This window comes from Crinia signifera, chromosome 2 (assembly GCF_055691185.1).
Source record: "Crinia signifera chromosome 2, ASM5569118v1, whole genome shotgun sequence".
Taxonomy (NCBI): domain Eukaryota; kingdom Metazoa; phylum Chordata; class Amphibia; order Anura; family Myobatrachidae; genus Crinia; species Crinia signifera.
This window is the reverse complement of record NC_139218.1, coordinates 101,337,328-101,360,374: the sequence shown is the minus strand read 5'-3', so window position 1 is coordinate 101,360,374 and position 23,047 is coordinate 101,337,328. Positions and strand designations below refer to the sequence as shown.

The following is a 23,047-nucleotide window of genomic DNA, read 5'->3' as shown; positions in this document are numbered from 1 at the left end:
AAGTACCTATCAGCAAGCAGAGAAAATGGTCATAAGAGCACTTTTAATGACCGGTACATACTGATCAATATGCAGAACAGACAAAGTATAGGGCCCACAAAGTATCCAGTTTACTTGTTCTGAAATTGTACAATTATCCTGCCATCAAATGAAATATTTGTTCTAGTACAGATTTATTTAAGTACAGAATTATCAAGCTACACATACAAGTAGAATATGGATTTAAATGTTCAAGTTTATTTAGACGTAAACCTTAACTTATTTATCAGTCGCACTCAGAAAACAGACAGGCAGGAACAAGCCATTCCTCAGTATCAAACAACGTACACAGACAGTCTGTAGCGGGAGCAGATCACAGAGCTGCTATGTCCCAGTGTCCATATACGGATGGATTGCATGTTCTATGTTCAGGGCTGCTAAAAATCTATAGCATTTGGCCTGAAAGTGTCACATTTACTACACTACATTTGTAGTCATGCCGACTGCAGCACTCATAGAAAACACTATATTGGAAAAATGTTGCGCATTATTCTGAATAAGCAGCTACAGAAATATAGCAATACATTTTTTAACCAGCCATTGGTACAGAACTTGCTAAAGGCAAGGTTGAAGCTATACTATTGGGAGTATAAAAACAGTCTAATACGGTTTTAGACGGTGATGTGTAAAAGGCAGTGTGATCTAGTGTAGGGAGCTGGTCTAAGTTTATGCTTCAAGCACGACAGCATCCAAATAAATATTTTTCAAGAATGACTCTTCCATATCTCTGTAATTCACTTTATTAAAATCAACAGTAGTCTTATAAACAGAGAATATTTTTTTACGTATGGATTAGACCCTGGAGGGTAAGGACAGAACTGTACGCTGAGATACCTTTCTACAAGAGAACATATTACAATATTACACTGTATACATAAATCAGTGTTCACACATTTCCAACTGGATAAATCTGGTCATTGTAGCATTCATAGAATTCTAAACTTAAGGTGGCTATACACACAAAGATTTATCTTCAGATCTGGCTGGTTGGAACAAAATATTGTTATGGATGAGAGCAAATGACAGTTGACCATTTGCTTGGAAATGGTGGAAAACTGATAAACTGTCACTCATCCATAACCATGTTTTTGTTCGAACCAGTCAGATCTGAAGATAAATCTTACTAGTGTATGGGCACCTTTACCCACGAGCCTCACCAGCAGGTCATATTGTGACAGGTACTGTCATATGCCTGCGATCTTGAATACTTTCAGATTTAGAAAACAAATGCTTCTCTGAGGTATGAGGGCAAGTTTAGTAATGAATGCAGTGGAAGGTCATAATTTAAGGTAACACCTATTTTAAATTTACACCAATAAAAACAAAAAACCCATTTACAGGCATTTATAGTCTTCCCCAAAGGAATGTGAGATGAGTACTCCCCATTTATCCATATATTGCACATAATTTCATATACATCTGCATATGGAATCTACTCTCAAATCATTGTTCCTAATAACATTGTCATGTATACTCATTGTATCCAAGGTCTAGAACGGCTAAGCTTGAAAAGGGAACATTTATCAACATATGTAATATTGATTATGTGACCATTGCAATATATTCAATTTGAACATAAAGAACTATAAATAGATCTAGATCTGTATTTCTACTACATTATATTCTCTGCTTTAATATGCTGCTGTTTTAAGGACAACGACAAGTGCACGTGTCTCTATAACAACAGTTGCCCCTTCTGTGGGCATTAGAATAAAGCGTATTAAATCTGTAAGAATCAGTGACATCAACAATCAACACTGTGGTATGTAAGTAAATGAAAGTCAGATAAAACTTGCTTTACGCATATTAAAACCCTACAGGGGAGATGGACCAAGCTTTGGAGAGTTATAAAGTAAAGAGATATCAAGTACAAGTCTAGTCAGCTCCTAACTGCCATGTTATAGGATGTATTTGATAAAGCAATCGGCTCCTGGAATTTTGCACTCTCCAAGTGTTAGTAGAGCTGTCGCTATATCTCAAACCGTAAATCTAAAACAACTGGAGGCTGCACTTTGATGGCTAAACGAATATCCTTTAAACTCATTAAGAAGAGAGAGAGGTATAATGTGATGTCATCTGTTCCTAGTAAATGAAGAACCGGCTCGGTGTCATCGGTGTATTGGTAGCAATGAGCATTCTCTTGGGCTCTAATCACAACTGCAGCTCCCTTTATGATTCGCTATCTGCTGCAGCACAGATTTTGTTGCTACTGGTAAAGCTTAGATTATCATAAATGGGATGTTCATTCTGTTTTCTAAATGAAGACACAAAGTAAAAGAAAACTGACCATTACAGTCACTTGCATCTACCGTATACATTCCCATTCCATTTTAAAGCTCAGTACCTGGAATATATACACACAACAGAGCAACCAGAGTAGTAGGTGAGGATTATACTTGTGCCACTGTACACTAGAACATTGCAGCTGCTCATTATGAACAAAACTTTGTTGATTATCAGAAAACCCGGTGTGGATAATAAGGTCAACCGTGTCTAGGTTGACATGTACATGGTTAACTTGGCATAAAGGTTGACACAAGTGAAAGGTTGACTTTTTTTGGGGGTGCCAGTTTATATTTAGCATGTGGACTCCCAATAAGTGCACACCTGTATGGTTTGCTTCACTTGCCACGCATCAGGTCACTTTACCGTTCCCAAATCGTAGTCCATGTGCATGTTGAAAAAGGTGTTAAAAAAAAAAAAAGTGTGAAAAACTCATGTCAACCTTTTCATGTGCCAACCGTTTGCTTGTATTGACCTATTGTCTATGTTGACCTAATGACTTTTAATCTAATACAGGTCAGCCCATAGTCCAGATCCCACTAAACCTGTAAGGCCACAGTGCATGTCCCCAGTACACAGACTCAGTGAGCAGGTCATGTTTTCCAGGTCACAGTGTGTTTTAGCAACTGGCCCATTTAAAAAATCTAGAGGTGATCTGGAAAACATGAACGGTTAGTGCTCTTTGACGACTGATAGGTAGATGTATTACCAGGCACTGATCATGACATTTTAACAGCTGTTCAAATTAAAGTGGCAAGACCCTGGCAAGTTTCAATGACACAGACAATACAAGTACCTTTTTAGTTTAGTTATCTCACAGCTTTCCAATATATTCACATAGCCTGAATGTCTGAATTTACAAATAACACAAAATAAACACATCTAGAAATGCTATTTCTTTTTAAATAATTTAGTACATTTTAACATTAGTCCATCCTGATCTTCTGGTTGGTCATTCTGTAGATTATACTATCATAGCCAGGGTCCATGTTCCACAGGTTATAGGATATTGCAATCACAGCAAGAGCCAAACCGATCATAATCCATAAGATGATGTTGAAGATCACAGCATAGTTGAAATTATATTCATAAGCCAGGTTGTATGGACTGCCAGGATTGCTCTAAAAATGAAATAAAATGTGTTTTTGTTGATAAGAAATACCAGTAGATTGTGATAGATTAATAACATAAAACATTAAGAGGGGGGCATAGCCTAGGGATGTCCATAGTTGCCTTTGCCATCGATGGCAAAAGTGCAACTGACCATCGATAGTGTAGAAATGTTCAATGGATGACAATCAATGGTTTTACATATCAATGGTCATCCATTTTCTTTGATTGATTGGTCTGTGGGCCACTCAAAATGTGGGGGCGGGGCTTCACTGGTTTCGGGAGGTGGAGCTATGCGCCATGTCCAGACACCTTGAGGAAAATAGCAAAAACAAAACTATTGGTTTAAGCTTGATATCGATGGTGGGAAACCATCTGGTTCTCCCCCATCAATGGCAAAACTATTCGACATCGGCCATAGCCCATCGATGAATTCTAATCCTCGATGGTCGATGGCCAACCCTAGCATAGCCTATTATCCCCAATGCTGCTTCGGCTGAAAAACATATCCGTATATCGCAATTAACGACTGGTGGTCATTATCACAGACTTAATTAGCAGACGTTTTTATTGGCTGAAAATGGATGCGCAATCGGCCAAAAACACAAGGGTTCGGGAAGAAGTCCCTGATCCCATGCGTTTTTGCAGGTCCCAATGGCTGATTATCAGGGATTGTGTGCCTGAGGCACAGAAGCATACAGCAAAATACCTGATCACAGCGGGTATCAAGAGAAGGGACGCCAGTATTCGGCCTATTAGGATAAGATATCCCCCTAAATATGCTCTACTAAAAATACAAACTACAAAACACTAAAATGGGCAGTTTTCAGGTTTTAAAAGTAGCCACATATAATTGAAGTGTAATTGCCACCGCTAACAGTGATATGGTTTTCCTTCCTTACCTTTGGGCCAACCAGCAGAGTATTAAACTATCAAGCAGATAATTACAGGTAAGTGAAGTCGGTAGATGACGCCTATATGCCCATTTTTGGGATCATCATCATCATTATCCACCAGGAAACCTGCCCAAGCACCATATGACTAGATAACTCTCCTATTTGATCAATCACGCAGATGGATATAAAAGAAATGTTATGAAGTCACTTGGACAGTCCTGAATAATCAGTTCCTGGTACGGTGAGGGACTATTAAGAGTGATGTGCAATTTGTACTGTAAAAGAAATGAAGATTGGTGCATACATGGTCAAATAAGGATAGTTTTAATAATAATGCATATGTTAAAAACACTACCAAAAGTTGGCTTATACCAATTATTTCATCTTTAAAAATCCAAATGACCTTGAACCAGGTTGTAGATTTACCGTATATACTCGAGTATAAGTCGACCCGAATATAAGCCGAGGCACCTTATTTTACAACAAAAAAATGGGAAAACGTATTGACTCAAGTGGGACCCTCACTCGAGTATAAGCCGAGGGGGGCTTTTTCAGCATAAAAAAATGTTCTGAAAAAGTAGGTTTATACTCGAGTATATATGGTAAGTGGTTCTAGGACCAGTAAGAGAAGACAGAACTGCACTTACAATGTCTACAGTTTCCAGGATGGAGCGACTTTTCCTGGTCAGTGGAGTCTCAAACGTTTTCACAGCAACAACTTCTACAATTGCATTTCCCCCATAGATGCTGTACATATCATCTGAAAACTGTAACAATAGGACATTAGCGCAGAGTTTGCCATTTATAAATACAATATTATATCCTTATGTAAAGTACTGTGACCAGTTTTTTGGCAGGTGTGGGAAAAAAAATTATAATAGATAAAAATGATAATAGAAGTGTTAATAGTTTATTTGTATATCAATTAACAAAATGCTATGTGAATGAACAAGAATTGAAATCAAATTAATATTTGGTATAATAATATTTGGGAAGTTGTTCAAAACATCTTGGAGATCTAACCACAGATATTATGTGGATGTAGGCTCTCTCAAATCCTTCTGTCTCTTTATGGAATCCCAGACAGACTCTATGATGTTGAGATCAGGGGGAATATCATCACTCCCAGGACTACTTGATCTGTTTTACACTAAAGATAGTGCTTAATGAGATATACTGTATGTTTGGGGTCATTGTTGCAGAATAAATTTGGATCCAATCAGACATCTCCTTGATGGTATTGCATGAAGGACAAGTGCCTCCTTGTATATCTCAGCATCGAGGATACCATTAATTCTGGCGAAATCCTCAACTCCATTTGCGGAAATGCAGCTCCAAACTTGCAAGAAACCTCTTCAATGCTTCACTGTAGCCTGTCTCATTAGTGTACTGCTGTCCAACCCTTTGGCGAACAAACTGCTGCCATTTTTCCGCACCGAAGTTCCTATGTTTTTATACATAGCTGAGTTGTTCAGCCTTATTTCCACATCAATGGTTTAGTTTTTTTGCCGCAATTCTTCCATGAAAACCTCTTTAGCCTGACTTCTATGAACAGTAGATGGTTCTACCTGGGCCACACTGGTGTCTGCCATCTTTGCACTGATGGCCCTGCTGGACATCTTCCAATTTCAAAAGGGAAGTAAACATGATGTGTCTCTCAAAGTTTCCTTTGGCCGACCACTGAGTCTACGATCCTTAACATTGCTAGTTTTTGGTGCTTCTTCAAAAGAGCTTTAACAGCACATCATAAAAACACAGTCTGCTTAGATATCTCTACCTGGGAGAGACCTTGCTGATGCAGTAGAACTACCTTGTTATAACTATCTTGTTGCAGGGTGCAGTCTAGTCATGGTGCATAACCTGTGACATAAAACAAGTCAAACAACCTCACCTTTGTAGAGTTTAGCTGATCCTCACCTAGTTTTAGGCTACCTACACAGCTGTTTCTGTTAATTACTGTGTTTCAACCTACATATGAAAAGGTTATAAATTATCACCTGTTAGGTAGGATTGGTTAACTGACTATAATACTACAAAATCATTGACTTTGTGCAAGTGTACCTAGAATAATTGATGGCGTTTTGAAGGCAAAGGTTGGTTACACCAAATAGTAATTTAAATTTAGATTTATTTTCTGTTCATTCACTTTGCATTTTGTTGCTGTATTGTATATTGTGAAAAAATCTAACACAAAATAAAGTGACCTCAAATGTAGCCACCATAAAGCCTCCTTCTGTGGCATAAGAAGAAACAATTATTGTAATACTTTGGTAGTTAATAATAAAGAGCTTAATTGGTAAAAAAAAAAAGGAAAATTATATGTTAGAATTTCCTATGAAACCTTCAAGACTTAAGATTTCCTTGAGAACAAGAAAACAAAAACAGTAGACATATTTATATGTCAGATTTCTGCTGAAAAATTAAGCTTATCCAAACCTTCTTTACTCCTGTAATATTCTACAATTAAGAATGTATTTACTTTCTGTAGACATTCAGACAGAAGTCGGGTTGCGTCCTTCAACTTCACAGAGTCTTCACCGTAACGTTTCTTGATCTCCTCTAGACCGGTTAATTCCAAAGAATAAATATCTGGGGCATTATCTTTGGCGAGATGCTTATGCCGAGACAACTGTGGGGGAAAGAAAAAAAGGAGAGAACACACATTATATACAGTTTTAGGTGTTTCTCTATAATTTTTAAAGCCAAGGAGCCTGATCTTTAGCTCCCTTGCTGCCGCCAAGAGACACAGATAATTTCTTGTTACATTTGCAAGAATTTTTCATAAGTAGGAAATAAAGACCGGAGTGGTTATTACTTCTAACTGTGTACAATCAAAATTATGATACCTAGTGTAAGACCATGGTACAGACATGCAAACCTTCAAAAATTGGAGCTAAAACTGGTACAGATCAGGAATGTTCTCTCTCCTCCCCCCCCTCAAGAGTGGATGTGGAATTAATCAGCACACACAAGTTATCAAGTCAGGAGTGGAGCGTTTCAAACAACACCACCACACCCGATTTCATTGCGGTCATTGAGTATCAATGCAAACACATTCTAACATTATGGTGGAGGTTTTAAGAAATTAATCTTAGGCCTTTGGCACAGCATAAGAGAAAATAAAAAAAAAAACAGCCAAGATTTTCCCGGGCAATGCCGGGCGGGTCAGCTAGTAAGGAATATAGCAAGACCACTGTGTCTTTGTATGTAGCGACTGTGTTATAATATGCAAATGCTGCAGGGGCCTGCTTGTGTAAATAGATGCTGTATGCAGCCTATTGCTGCTGCGGCATCAGATCATCTGTGTGCACATCAGCCATCTGAGTAATCCTAGGGTGGTTGTTTATCACTCTCCACTTTACCACTTTTTGAAGCTTGATACATCTGGCCCACAGAGAGCATACAAGAAAAAATAATGATATATAGATATTTTTCTTCATTATTCAATTTAATGATTACATATGCTCAATACTTTACAATACACTTACCAGGCTAGGGATGTCTTGTAGAACTTGCAGTTCAGAGAAGAACAGTCTATCAGTCTATAAAATAATATACAGACAGTCAATCAGTACGTAAATATAGTGTTTAGCATAAAGATTATAAGTCAAAACAGACTAATCCATCTGGATAAGTTGTAGATAAATGTACTGTATATAAAAAGATACAAAATTCAATTCAAGCAGACAGGTTTAGCATCACAGCTTATTCAGAATAAATCTGTGGATGAACCATTGTACTGCTAATGTTCGGACATTGTAAGGCTAAATGATTAATTTTATGCCCCTTTTGCAATTGGTGGCTAAGATGGCTACACACACTAATAGGAAGGGGTGTCCACATACTTTTGGTATGCCATTTGGCAAGGTTAATGGACTCAATTTTGCAAAACCTCAGACTAAAGCCATGTACACACATGGTGCAATGTGCTAGGCAATTTTGACTATATAGTCAAAATTGCCTAGCAAGTTAGCCAGAATCGCATTGTGTGTATGGGGCTTTTCCCCTGCAGGCGATAGCAATGTACGGCCTTAGTCAAAATCACCCTGCCCTTGCACCGTCTGTACTCCCCTTAAGGTAAAAGACATTCTTCAACATGTGTTTGGATTTAACAAACGGTATTAACCGGTTGAGTGCCAACATCTCTGTAAGAGGTGCAAAATATCCACTAATGTTATATAAATAAAAAATTCAAATAAAAAAAAATAGTGTGTTAAATTTTACATTTACTATACAAGGTAAAAATTACAGGTCATTATGAGGAATCAAAATGTTTGCCCTGAAAATTTTAACACTTATTTTGACAAATTCACTTGGCACTCCAAGGGTTAACATTTCAAGTGGTTCAAAATATTTATGGTACGACACAAAAAGGTTTTTAAATATTACAACTAAAAGCAGGATTACATTACCTTATAAAACAACAAGTTTCCTCATCACCAACAATGTCAGGTATTCAATGAGAAATATCGCTATGTGCAGCGAATCCTGTTTAGGATTCGCTGCACATTTGCAGGGCTCTGGAGGGCGGGAGCATTCACTGCCAGCCCTCCCTCTCACCCTATTCATCGCCGCAGGGGTTCACTGCCCCATACGGTGATTTTTAACCCCCCTCGGCAAAGCAGCAGGGAGCCGGGGGACGGTAGAAGGTAGGGAGATGGAAGCCTCCCTGCCTGCGCCGGACACTGTGGGGGAGAAGGAGGGCTCCCAGGGACACAGGCAGCAGAAGCCCCCCCCCCGGAGAGCTGGCAGGGGGCGCAGTTAAGGAGCCGCTGTGCTGGACATGACGTCATGAGTAAAAAAGAAGTAAAAAATGTGTAAAAATTAAATATATATTCATTCCTCCCCCCCCCAAAAAAAAGAAACCCTTTATTTTAAAAGAACACATTCCGGTACACCTTAAAAAGATGTGTAAAGCAAAACAGTGAATCATGTCATGCTGAAAGCAGTTCTCCATCCTAGCATTGAATACACTCTCGGCGAATCAGTGAAAACTCAACTGATATACACCAGCGAATTGCAGCGAGCATGAAACGGAGAACTGGCCGACATTCACTATTCGTTTTCGGCGAGCCGTGAACATTGAATAGGGTGAATCAGATTTCCAGTGAAAAAGATTCACCGCAAGAAGTGAAAACAGCCCGATTCGCCCCAAAAAACGTGAATCGGGAGCATTGAATACTGCCGAATGTTGGGAAACACAGTTGTGCCCTGGCACACTAAATTGTAGTGGCAGATTTTCGGGCATACATTTATAAAGGCACTGTGCACATGTTCCAGTAGCAGGTTTTCTAGCATGGTCTTTTAAAACAGCTTACAGGACATTTGTGAACACCAAAAATGTAGGCAAGTATAAATGACTGACATGAATGTACCTCATCATTTTTGTACAAAGAGCCCACAGACAGAGATCCGAGAATGGAGTTATCCTGCTCTAATCGGCTTCGTAGCTGCTTTAAGGTGACGGCAAGATCTTCAAAGACTGTATTTGCCTTTCCAACCATGTATACTCTCTGTAGAAACAACATATTACAAGGTAAATGTACCTGCACAAAAAGACTTATCCGTTAACGGAAAAACATAAGAAAATAAACTGCTCTAACATAACATTTGAATAATAAAGTAAAAATAGCTAAATTAGTAGATTATGGGGGTTATTCAATCTCAGCCTGCGGAAACAGCGGTCGCTGCCTATTCAATGCTGCGGTTTCTAACAGCATTGAAGGCAGAGTCTGAATTCCGACTTAATAACAAGAGGAATCTGTTTTATTGGTAATGGCCACGGATCGTCGAATTCAGGGACATTTTTCAACAATCCGCGGCCATTTCGCCGATCTTCTGACTATCCGACACGCGGGACATTGAATACAGACTGTGAAGTTTCTGTCAGAAGGAATGAAAAACAGCCCATGTTCTGACAGCCTTAATTGAATACCGCCCATAGTGTAACTAGAAGAATAAGAAAATCACACACACACACACACACACACACACACACACACACACACACACATTTACTTCATATTTTGTTTATGTATTAACATTGTTAATTTCATGGATTTAAGCACTCTAAAACTATTCAATATAATAAACAAAAAGTGTTATGAGTATATGGAAGACAAGAGAGGTGTGTGTTGGGTGTACATACTAGACAGGCAGACCACACTAAAAGCAACTAAAACCAGTAACTACCAGTATGTTCCCTGAATGATGACAAGCCAAGCAACTTGGTGAGAGAGGATGAAACTGGGCATAAAGGAGTTAGAGCAACATAGAAAATACAAGGTTATAGATCCTGAAAGGAAGACAAGTACAAAGATGTCTCGGTCAGCCAAAAAATAAAAAAATCTCTCAAAAATCCCAATCTCCCCAGCCAATAATAACCTCCAGCTGCACAGAGGATTGATAACAATCAACTGCAACAGAAGGAAGGTTAACAATAACGCAAACATGATCATAACATACAAGTACACTGTGTCGTACTTACTTCTTCGATGGGTGCCAATTGTAGAACTACTGGTATTTCTTCAGAGAACAGCGAGTGGATAGAATTCACAACACCGTCAATACTGTAAGGAACAGCCTGTGAGGATCAAGTAAAAAAAGTAAAAAAAAAAACGAAAAAAAAAACAGCAATGATTTAATCACAGGTATTTTTGGAGTACTTTTTCACCCCTGCCGTTTCACATTTTTTGGGGGGCAGAATCGGCATGGATGAAAATGGCAGCAATTTCGCCAAAACACGTGGATTCATGGCAAATTCGTCAATCAGCACGGTTTTCATCTGTGCCGGATTTTTTGCGATGGGTAAGAATAATTTAAAAAAATTGGGTACTTGTGTAGTATCTCGGCGCCCATCGCATCGCATACCATTTGGCATGCGATGCGATATCGCGCAATGTTAACCAATGTCATACAATTTCAAAATTGTATGACATTTTATATGACATACAATTCGATGGGATGCGATGTTAAATTGTATAAGCACCCTAATGGGTGCTTCCAATGTTAAATGCAGCACCACGCCACCCCCCCCACTATAAACGTGAACCCGAAGCGCGGCGAGTGTAGCGAGCCCGCGTCCTACAACCTTTTCATACCCCCACTATCCACGTCGGCGTAGTATCTCGGCGCCCATCGCATCGCATACCATTTGGCATGCGATGCGATATCGCACAATGTTAACCAATGTCATACAATTTCAAAATTGTATGACATTTTATATGACATACAATTCGATGGGATGCGATGTTAAATTGTATAAGCACCCTAATGGGTGCTTCCAATGTTAAATGCAGCACCACGCCACCCCCCCACTATAAACGTGAACCCGAAGCGCGGCGAGTGTAGCGAGCCCGCGTCCTACAACCTTTTCATACCCCCACTATCCACGTCGGCGTGGAGTTGATTTTAGAAAGTGTGGCAATAGCAGCGAGCCACCGAGCCCGAAGCATGGCGAGCACCGCGGGGGGACGCGGATACCTGTGAAGGTATCCGTGTCCGCTCTCCATGCTTCGGGCTCGGTGCCTCGCCACACTTTATAAAACCAACTCCATGCCGACGTGGATAGTGGGGGTATGAAAAGGTTGTAGAACGCGTACCGCCGCCCAACGCGGGCTCGATGCGCTCGCCACGCTTCGGGTTCACGTTTATAGGGGGGGGGGGGGGGGTGGCGTGGGGGTGCATTTAACATTGTAAGCACCCATTTGGGTGCTTATACAATTTTTAAATCGTATAGGGGGCAAAAATCGTGTCGCATCGCATGCCATTGGGTGCATGGCATGCGATCAAAACATCGCACGATCAATATCGGAGGCGCCGTGATAATACACAAGTACCAAATTGGCACAGAGATTGAATAGATTCAGCCTAAAAACTGACAAAAAAATTTTTTTTGCCGTCTGGCTAAAAATCCGACACAGATTGGAAACTGCCCATAGTCATAATGCATAAATAAAAAAAAAGGGGAAATCATAACAGTTACAATAAATGTATATTGCATTTGCCATCATTGGTAATAGATTATAGGAAATTATAACTTAACATACAGTACGACTAAATAACTATCTTAGAAATGATAAATTGGCAGCACTGTACTAATATACATAAATCTGGTACGTCACTGGGGGCACTACAACAATTTACATATTGCATGCTTGTCTGCACCTTTAGCTTGGCCACAAGATACTGGTTTGGGCTTTTCAAGTCTTAATGACACATTTGTTTTGCAAATGGTTAAAAGCACAACTATAAATGTATTCTTTATGCGTAGTGTAAATACGTGGAGAAGTTTACAGTAGTTATGGATATTGCAAGATCACATCAATGTTTCCAATGCTTTTACCATTAGTAACAAAACATCCATGAATACTAGACTATTGGTCATAGAAAGGAAAGGTTTTCTTTCGATAGACTACCCAAGATCATTCCTTTCCCTGACACGATGGATTCTTAGCCGTTCAATGCCCTCAGAGTTCATCACTGTTCACACAACAAGCCACCCGCTGTGCTGTAACTCAGAGCAGGATCTACTAGAGGTGTACTGTAGAGCCAATCAAAATGAGTGCCTGGCCACCATGGAAAAACAAAAACACTGGTTTCCCTATAATTAACCATTAGACATCAGATGCAATCAATTGAAGGTTCTAAGAACCTTATCAATTTCCAACCCCTACTTTACAGCTAAGCATATGGGTCTAATCTAAGCGGTGTGAAAAAATTAAATAATAATAATAATAATAATAATAATAATAATAATAATAATAATAATAAAATACTCACATTCTCTACAGGGTAGGAAATCTCATTGTCTGCTACAGGAAGTTTATCCACACCTGTGACTGTTACCAGGACAGTTGCACGAGGACGCTGAAAGATGTTTGCAGCTCCTAACCCTGGCCAAGACAAATCCTGAAAAACATATCAAGAGAAATAATGACATTTTTTTTCTCTGTAGTAGGAGTCTAGGCCAAAAGGCCTCTATTCAGTTTATAGTGCCTTGCTTTACAGAGATCTCAAGTAGTAGTAGTTTGTTTATTTATGAGGCGCCACAAAGTGTCCGCAGCGCCGTACATAGCAAACAAAAAAAAAATGACAAGGTAACGTACAGGGTGTGTTGAGAAAATACAGCATAAATAGGGGTATAGCTGGTAGAACTAAAATCAGCATCAGTATTGCATTATATGCAAATAAAAACAATTGGCAATGGAACCCATCTCCCATTTGCTTTCTATTCTATAACAAGTAGGAGATTTTTCCTATTGACAAGACAAAATTTTCAAAAACATACTGTGTAGCAGGTGGGGAAGTCAGGTAGCCTTAAGGTGTGTAGTGTACACACTTGTACAATTTAGACTATCTGCATACAATTTAGACTATATAGTGCAGATCTGCACTATATAGTCTATGCAGCCAAGACTTTCTGGCTGCAATACAGGAGCACACATCGGGATCGCAAGGGTTAAAACCCATGCGATCCCGATGAGATTTTGACTATATAGTCAAAATCTCATGCACATTGTACAAGTGTGTACACACCATTGCTGGTAGATTTTGCTCACTGCTTGCAAGTAAAAGTGCTCAGACTAGGTCCAGTGTTAATTCTTTGAAGGCCAGACCTTTAGTGTGTAAATTTACTATTGTATCCGGTCCTTTTGCATACATTGTATTGTATGCAATCCCATTCTCTGCCCCAGGATACGATGTATGCTTGTAGCAGCCATGACAATCTCTGGATTCAATGTGTAGGCGACCGCGCACGGATCAGAAGTAGATGTCATACTAGAAGTAAATGTCTTACTATGACACTTTTCACACAATAATGGCCTGATGGGTCGAAATCGCGTGAAAAAGGACCATACCATACTAGCGTATAGGGGACTTTACAATATATACTGATTCTTCGCAATTGGAAAAACTGATGTTGGTCAGTACTATTAAAAAAGTAAACCTAATGTCATTGCAGTGGTAGGATTTCTGATCAATCAATGTTAGATAATCTTTCAAGGGGTTGGGTACAAAATACCAGCAGGAGAATGACAGTATCCAGAATCCCAAAACATCCTCATAATTGTATTTTTACTCTACCCCTAATCCTAACGTCCCTCTCCTGGAGCTCAACCTTAACCCCCCTGGTAGCCTAACCCTCCATCCTAATGCTCAATCCTAATCCTAATCTGTTTCAGGAATCTGACTGGCAGTATTTTGATCAGATACCCTTTCAAGAATTACTATAAAAAGGTGCGAAAGACAAAGGACTCTTACTTCTTCTACAGAGAAGCCCATGGTCAGTGCAATCACATCAGGAATACGCTCTCCAGGAATTGGCCAATTGCCCTCTTTGAAGATTTGATTTTGGGGGGATTTCAAGACACTGAAGTCAGCAGTTGAAACTAGGAAGAAATCACAAAGAATTATTAATAATTATGTCAGAGGAAGCCCCTTTTCAGGCAGACAACATACATATGTCTACATACATATACACACACACACACACACACACACACACACACACACATTTCTTTGAGCCGAGGGGAGCGAATTAGACATGCAGATGGCGATGAGATCACGCTAATCGCCACAGGAGTCGCATGTGACAATGGCACAACAACATCCTTAGTACATTGAATATAATGCCAGCTGCTATGCCAACACCTTAACTAGAACACCAGTTTTCACTTGTGTTTAAAATGGGAGTTAGTAAAGGTTAAACATTTACAATAAATTGTATTCCTATTATTAAAAACGCAAGTGGGGATTTCATTTCTGCTGTGTGCACCTTGCTGCCCATCTAGAGTAATGGGTTACAAGTAAAAAAAAAGTGTGTGAGACAAGTAATGGGCATCTGATTCAAAAATTTATAAAGCTCCAATAGATGCCCATTACTATAGACAGCCAACCCCAATGCTGTAAATGGAACCCGGGTCAGATGACTTGGGTGACCAGTTTAGACTGACCATTAACTCAGGCCCTTCATCAGTCCAACCACTGGACCCATGGTTTTACTTGGTTTGTGGTTTGGGGGGAGGGAATTTAACAAGCAGCAGTGGAAAAGGGGTATTATCTTGCAAAATTGGGCCAGTTTGTTACCGTACTTGTGTTTTAGCAAGCAGATTAAAAAGGAAGGCGATAACTCAGTGCAATTCATCATCTACATAGACATTTTCTAAATTAGGACTATGCCAATATAATCAGGCTGTGTTATAAAGCAAAAAGGAGGTCATTCTTTGTATCACAGGAGGTCACTCCTTGTATCACAAATTGCGACGGATGCAAGCTGCCGTTGCCACGGCATTTAACCGGCTTCTTAATTTGCACCATTCGCAAGTCGGTTTCAGCTCAAATCCTACAAAATAAATCGCTACCCTATGGGGCAATGAGCTCTTTTGTGCTAATTGCGGCCTGCGCGATGATTTGCTCTCACAAATTCATAGCAATTAATAAAACTGACCCAATATGTTTAACTTGGGTTCCTTGTTCAAATTAATTTGTGCAATGTACAAGATTGACACTAGTGGATATGAGGTGTAAGCATGGATCATATAAAGCAGCTCTTCAGCAAGAACGTATCAGAGAGGAGACAGATCTTCCTTTTCTTGTGTAACTGCTAGGATCCACTTGTCCAACTCCATATATTTACTGTACACACATAAGCCTGCTCCTTCAGGCCTAATGCTTACACACAACACTGACCATATGCCAACTGCAAACAGAGAGCTTTACAGTCAACAAAATACCTCAATGACAATACATTATTAAAAGCTTTTACTGAAAAATCTTATCTGTAGCAAAAACGTGAGCGGGTGTTTATTACGCGCAGCTAAAGATCCACTCTGTGGCCTTATGGTGTGTACACACGGTGAGATGTGCCATGTGATGCGATCAGATCGGCATGCATGCGATGGCATACAATTTTAACTATATAGTGCACATCTGCACTATATAGTCAATGCAGCCAAGACTTTCTGCTGTGCGATACGGGAGCGCGCATCGGGATCGCAAGGATTTAAACCCTTGCGCTCTGCATGCAATGCCGTCACGATGTTGACTATATCGTCAACATCGGAAGGCAAATTGTACCGTGTGTACACACTATTACATTCACCAGATTATGTATACATATATTTTGTAATTATTCACATCCGAATAAATTCAAAATGAATGTCAACATTTACTGAAAATGATTAACTGAAAATACAGCTTCCCCCGTTTCATCACTATGGCAAAATTAGCCATGCTACGGAATCTGCAACATAGCCACGCCTTGTGATTTTTCTTGTGCTCTACTTTGGGAATTAGGAATCTATCCAATCGCTATTTGCAGTGTGGCATTTCTATTGTAAAGCTCCTATGGATGTGCTTCCTGACTGTAAACTTCCCATGCGTACAACTACCCAAAATAAAACTGTTCTTCCATAGTAGAGTTTGCTCCTGCTCTTAATGAACCAAACTCATCTCGCATGTCTTGCATCAGTTTTAGCATGGCCAAATAGTAAAACTGTAGCAGGGCATGCTGGGATGTGTAGTTCAACAACAGCTGGAGTGTCAAGGTTAGCTATCACAGCTCTAGGCCAGGGGTCCTCAAACTATTTTGCTTTGGGACCCCATCAGACAATAAAAATAATGACAGGACCCCAGCAAGTTACTGCAGAAGGTCATCACATCACATGTGTAGTCAGCAGACAGCACATACATGGCAGCATTGTGGAGGCACAAAATGATGGGAGGAGTCTAAAATAACAGACAACTCAACAGATTTTTCAGACTCCTTAAATCACTCACTGAGATTAGAAAAGTCATCAGCCTGATAGTCAGCAACGTGGAGTCGTGACCCCATGCTGAGAAGGTCGGGACCCACAGTTTGAGAACCGCTGCTCTAGGCAATAGATCAGTTTTCCAATCCTAGCTCTCAGCAATGTCAGTGGAAGGGTACTAGGCATTCATCATCAAGTAGAGCCACCTCCTAAATGTTGCCACTCCTTTAGCATCAAAACTCCCCTCCCTACATTACTCTATGGCACCGATTCAGAGCCTAATTCTGAACTTCACACACACACATTTCTCAGATCTGCAGGGCTATTCAGAGTAGCTTGAAACACTACTAACAGCCAAATTTGTGGCTCTGGGGCAATTGCACTTACCATGGTTGCTGTGGACATGTAAACTAAATTGAATACTACTCAGATGTAAGCAGCGTGAAGTGTAAGCAGTGTGGTTTTTGCTCTACCTATACTACAATATAAAACAAGAGGTCACCTAATGCAGGGTGTACATGCAAATGTCGCAGCCACCATCTTTTTGTACAGAGACGCCCACCACCGGCTTCTCAGCTCTTCCGTTTGTGTAGAAACATCAGCTGCATGCCAGGGTACGCGTTGCGCTAATTGAGGGGCATGTCAACAGGTATAGACATTGACACCGTTTCCTAGCACGGCGCCACCAACTGTATGCCAACGGGTCGATCGCATGCGATGCGACGCGACCGACCCGATTTTTACATTGGATCCAATGTTAAATGGTCCCCAGACCCCATTTTTAATTGTATACCCACCCTAATGGTTAATTATATGTCAAATGCCCCCCCATTGTTAACGGCACCCCAACGATGAACGCCAACCCGAAGCGTGGCGAGCCCACGTGGGGCAGCGGTACGCGTCTTCCGACCTTTTCATACCCCACTATCCACGTCGGCGTGGAGTTGATTTTATATAGTGTGGCGATTGCAGCGAGCCACACGAGGGGACGCACATTACTTCACATGTATTACGCGTGCGCTCGCCACGCTTCGGGCTCGGTGGCTCGCTGCGCTCGCCACACTATATAGAATCAACTCCACGCCGACAGGGATAGTGGGGGTATGAAAATGTCGGAGGACGCGTACCGCTGTGCTTGCCACGCTTCGGGATGGCGTTCATCGTGGGGTGGCGTTAACAATTTGACATACAAATTACCCATCGGGGTAGGTATACAATCAAAAATCGGGTATGGGGGGCCATTTAACATTGGTTCCTATGTAAAATCGGGTCCATCGCATTGGTTGATGGACTCGATTTAAAATGGGCATTAAACATGACATACAATGTTAAATCGGGTCGGTCGCACCGCATGCCATTATAATGGCATGCGATGCGACTGATTTTTAAATTGTTGGGAAAGCTCTTAAAAAGACTGAAATCGGGTCGGTCGGTCCCCATTGCATACCTTAAGTTAAGGAATGCGATGGGACCCGACGGGCACCGTGCTAGGAAACAAGTTCCCACCATTTAAAAAAAAAAAAAAAATACGGTACTTATGTAGTATCTGGGCGCCCGATTTAGAAATCGGGTCGGATCGGGCACATCGCATCGCATGCGACCATCGGATGCGATGCGATGACCCGATTTTTCCAAAGGAATCAATGTTAAAATGGACTGAGTCCTTTTTAACATGGAATTCAATGGGAAAAAGGGGTCCTTTTCATACCCCTACTATCCAAGTGGGCATGGAGTTGGATATAAACCTGTGGCGAGCGTAGCGAGCCGCCGAGCCCGAAGCGTGGCGAGCGTAGCGAGGGGACACAGAATACCGTTCGCTTGCCATGCTTCGGTGGCTCGCCACAGGTTTATATCCAACTCCATGCCCACTTGGATAGTAGGGGTATGAAAAGGACCCCTTTTTCCCATTGAATTCCATGTTAAAATGGACTCAGTCCATTTTAACATTGATTCCTATGGAAAAATCGGGTCATCGCATCCGATGGTCGCATGCGATGCGATGCGATATCGCATCTGATTGTATGCCTTAACTTAAGGCATACAATCAAAAAATAGGGCGCCCAGATACTACATAAGTACCAAAAAAACTCATGTCAACCTACTGATATTTAATAATCCACACCCGTCGATGCGCTCCTAAAAAGGTGCCCATACACTAATACAATTTTATTCTTTCCCATTAAGAAACTTTTGGACCAGGGGTGCCTTAAAAAAAAATTCTGACACTCCAGGGTGCTGGGATTCAAGAACGTTTGGGAACCACTGCACTAAGGATTTATCGGATATCACAGCCCTTGCTGGGATCGCATACGGTACATTGTATGTAAAAGGACTGCATACGATGTCAGCCTGCAGCTCCCTGCCGGGCAGTTGGGTTCTCATATGCGAGGGAGGCATACGATAACTCAAAAGTATATGGGGGCCTTAAGGAATTAGAAAGGACAGAACAAGAAAGAAGCCATGTAATTACATCTACAGTGCAGGCTTTATGATCATGTGACTGAGACACGGTGACATGATTGAGGCTGATGTTATGATGGTTTTCGTAAAAGCTTCATGCTATAAACAATATTCTTGTACATATATCACCAGTAGTGCCAGTTACAGATGTCCCCAGTAGTACTTCTAGGGAAAACTATGATTTTTGGAATAATTTGTATAACGGATATTTGGATAAGCGATACTCAAACTGTACCAAGTACTACGTTTCAGCAGCCATGGTTTTTTTCTGTCATCAAGATCCATTCTGCTTCCTTTGCAACCTTGAAATGTTTAAAAAGTTACAGTTCAGTGTCTCTAGTAACCTTTCAGTGGTGTTTTCCTGCACCTGCTAGAAGAATAAGGCATAAAAGGGTACTCATACTTATACACCACTCAGAGTGGCTCCATCGTGCCGGGCATCTCCTGCCATATGAAAATTGGCCACAATTGTATGAGCACACATTTGTTTTCCTAAAATGCAGTAAGCGTTTCACAGTGACTAGAAAAAGGTTAAATATTTTGATCATGTGAGCATGACATTATACACTCGTGACACAGTAATCAAAAGCAGAGACATGCAGTGAGGTAAGGCAGAGGCTTTCCAGTAATTTGAATGGAATGGCCCAAATTTCCAGCAGTATAAACTGCTGCACCTGTGTATAATGCCCACATGAACGCTTTGGTTCATATATTGCGTGTAAATCTTGCTCTGGCACTAGCCAGTACCTCCTGAGCCGTTTACCTAACCACATATCCCTGCGTCAAATGTTCCTAAACAAAATTGGTATAATTGTATCCCTTTGAGTGCCAAGTGAATTGTCAAAATAGGTGTGAGAATTGCCAAGCAAGCATTTCTATTCATAATAATGACCTGTAATGTTTACCTTATACAGGAAATATAATTTTTTTTATACATTTTTGGGTTTGAATTTATATAACAAATATGAGCGATGCTGGTAATTTTTAGTGTATATTTTGATCATCTCTCACAGAGATATTGGCACTCAAATGGTTAAACATATTCCCAATCTTCTCACTACATTAATGATGAGGGAAAGTAGTAGTATAGACTAAAACAAATTTTAAATGCTTATACAGGTCGAGTATCCCGTATCCGAATTATTCCGAAATACGGACATTCCAGAAAGTGAAAATTTTTTTTTTTTTTGCTAAAAACTCACTGGGGACATATGTAACAGCATCACTGGGGACATGATATGTAACTGGCACTATATATGTGCAAGACAATGATTGCTTGGCATTCAAATTCAGTGCTGAGATAGTACACACATTTTGTTTCACGTTTTGAAACCTTGTTTTTTGAACAATTAAAATATGTTTGTGTGTATTTTATGTGGTAATAAAATATATTTGTGTGTATATTATGTGTTTATACAGCATAAATGCAAGATACTTCAAAATACATCATTGAAATATTAAAATATTCCGAAATACGGAATAATCCGTTATCCAAAATTCTCCTGGTCCCGAGCATTTTGGATACGGGATACTCAACCTGTAAAAACAAATGAAAGGAGGAAAACTTAAGATGCCTAAAATGAGAGTGGCTTCCGATAATTATAAATGGGCTCACTATCCCAGAGGGTCTGGGTCGTTGGGTCAACACTATTAATGTCTATAGGGTCAACCAGCCTTCGGTGAACACCTGAAAAAGGTCGACATGAGCTAAGATCGACAGGGTGAAAAGGTCTACACAAGCCTTAGGTCGACAGTCAAAAGGTTGACATGGGTTCTTCACATTTTTGTGCCGGAAGTCGACACGGACACAGAAAAAGAGCGCCGCGTCCCCTTGCATGGCTCACATTATTCTATTCTCCCTCCACACCCTAGTGGATGGTAGCGCATGAAAAAAAAAAAAAAAAGTGAAAAAACCCATGTCGACCTTTTGTCCATCAAGCTTCCCAATTTCAACTTAATGCTTCTGTCGACCTTTTGACCTTAGGCATGTTAACCTTTTTCAGATGTTGACACAATGTATGTCGACCCAACGACCATATACCATCCCAGAACCTGCCATAAAGTCCTGAAATGATGAATGGTAATAAGTTATTGAACATCATATTTTGGTGTCCGACTTAAGTGCTTATTTCTAATTATGATCAATAACCAAATTTAAGATGTAACAATCAAAGATGTGTGGGGAAAAAAAATGTAAAGATTTTTTTCATGGTGTTTTAATAATGCTCCAAATACCAGGAATTACAGACAGACCGTCCACAGTGTAACAAAGCAGTCATGTGATGTAAATGCAAAAACAATCACATGACCTGACACATCATTCATTAGAGGAATTATCTACACAAAATGATATGAAGTTAGACAAAAAAATATATATATGGTATACAGCTCAACAGGAAATACAATTTCAGGTTTTCTTTGATTGGATGGTATGTACAAATCAGCAGGATATATAATCCTAGCAAATACAGTTGTAGTTCTTTTTATAGGCACTTAGGCAAATGGATACCTACAAGTTATAATTTAGCATTGTGCTTTCTTTTATTTGGATATTATGCTCTGTTAACCTCTCAGCTGCTGGCGATGAAGCCTGCTGTCAGACAATAATACAGCATTGTGCACACACAGATTACACAGAACTCTGTACTGCACGTATTCCTGCACTGAGCCCCGGAATAGAGAAGCATTATCAGCTGCACAGGGTTGCACTCAGATGGTAGATGAAGAAGTAAATGCAGCTACTTCCCTTTTTAACATGAGGAAAAAATCCATAAGGCCACAGAATATAATGCCCATTAAAGAGTACAGGTCACAGTTACACCACAGCTGGGCAGCCCGTGCACACGTACATGACACACACACTGGATGAGCAGGGACACTGGTGCCATCAGCCCCGTGATGGGACAGCAGGAGATGGGCTCTGACATGAGCAGCAGCTTACAGCATGGGAGGAGGCTGTTTTAGGTTACCTGCTAGTACCGCAGCGAGGACGGGCAGCGCCAGACGTAGCATGGTCGCAGATGATCTTACAGATGCGATACCGGTCACTACAGATCCCAGGATGAGGACGAAGCCTAGCACAGGAAAAAATGACCGTCTTCCTGGTGAGCCGATCGCCGACCGCCTAGCAGCCAATCGGCATCCGCCCTGGCATATAGCCCCGCCCCTGTACGCTCATGTGACTGTGAACCATAAGGGGTGGGTGTTAGCGTGATTGACGTGTACAGTGTCCTCTTATAGCACGGGCAATGACAGACCAGGACCAGGAGGAAATGGTGGGCAGGAAGTAAAATGGAAGCTTTCACAGTATTCAGAGTGAATGACAGAATGCTGTTCACTCACGCTCTACTTAGTTCTTACTTGATGGTGCAATTATTGTGGCTGACAATCAGGTGATGAGGTTCCCCCAACATCAGTAAGTCCAATTATAATTCAGGGAGTTAGGGCAGCAATGTCATACCTCCCAACATGACCCTCTCTAGGAGGGAAAGAATGCTCTTTTGCTGG

At 40.6% G+C, this 23,047-nt stretch overlaps 1 protein-coding gene and 1 long non-coding RNA gene across 2 annotated transcripts in view; one reads left to right on the top strand and one right to left on the bottom strand.

The window, feature by feature from the left end:
- LOC146058802 (uncharacterized) overlaps positions 1-23,047 on the top strand; it is a 780,737-nt gene that overhangs the window by 208,978 nt on the left and 548,712 nt on the right. The window lies entirely within an intron of this gene.
- Positions 764-22,686, bottom strand: ATP6AP2 (ATPase H+ transporting accessory protein 2). Its single transcript, XM_083172628.1, has 9 exons — positions 22,510-22,686; positions 14,592-14,719; positions 13,110-13,238; positions 10,816-10,911; positions 9,704-9,841; positions 7,817-7,870; positions 6,808-6,957; positions 4,976-5,095; positions 764-3,443 (listed from the first exon to the last, which is right to left on the bottom strand). Exons 1-9 carry the CDS (start codon positions 22,550-22,552, stop codon positions 3,249-3,251), a joined length of 1,053 nt encoding a protein of 350 aa, XP_083028754.1. The 5' UTR covers positions 22,553-22,686; the 3' UTR covers positions 764-3,248.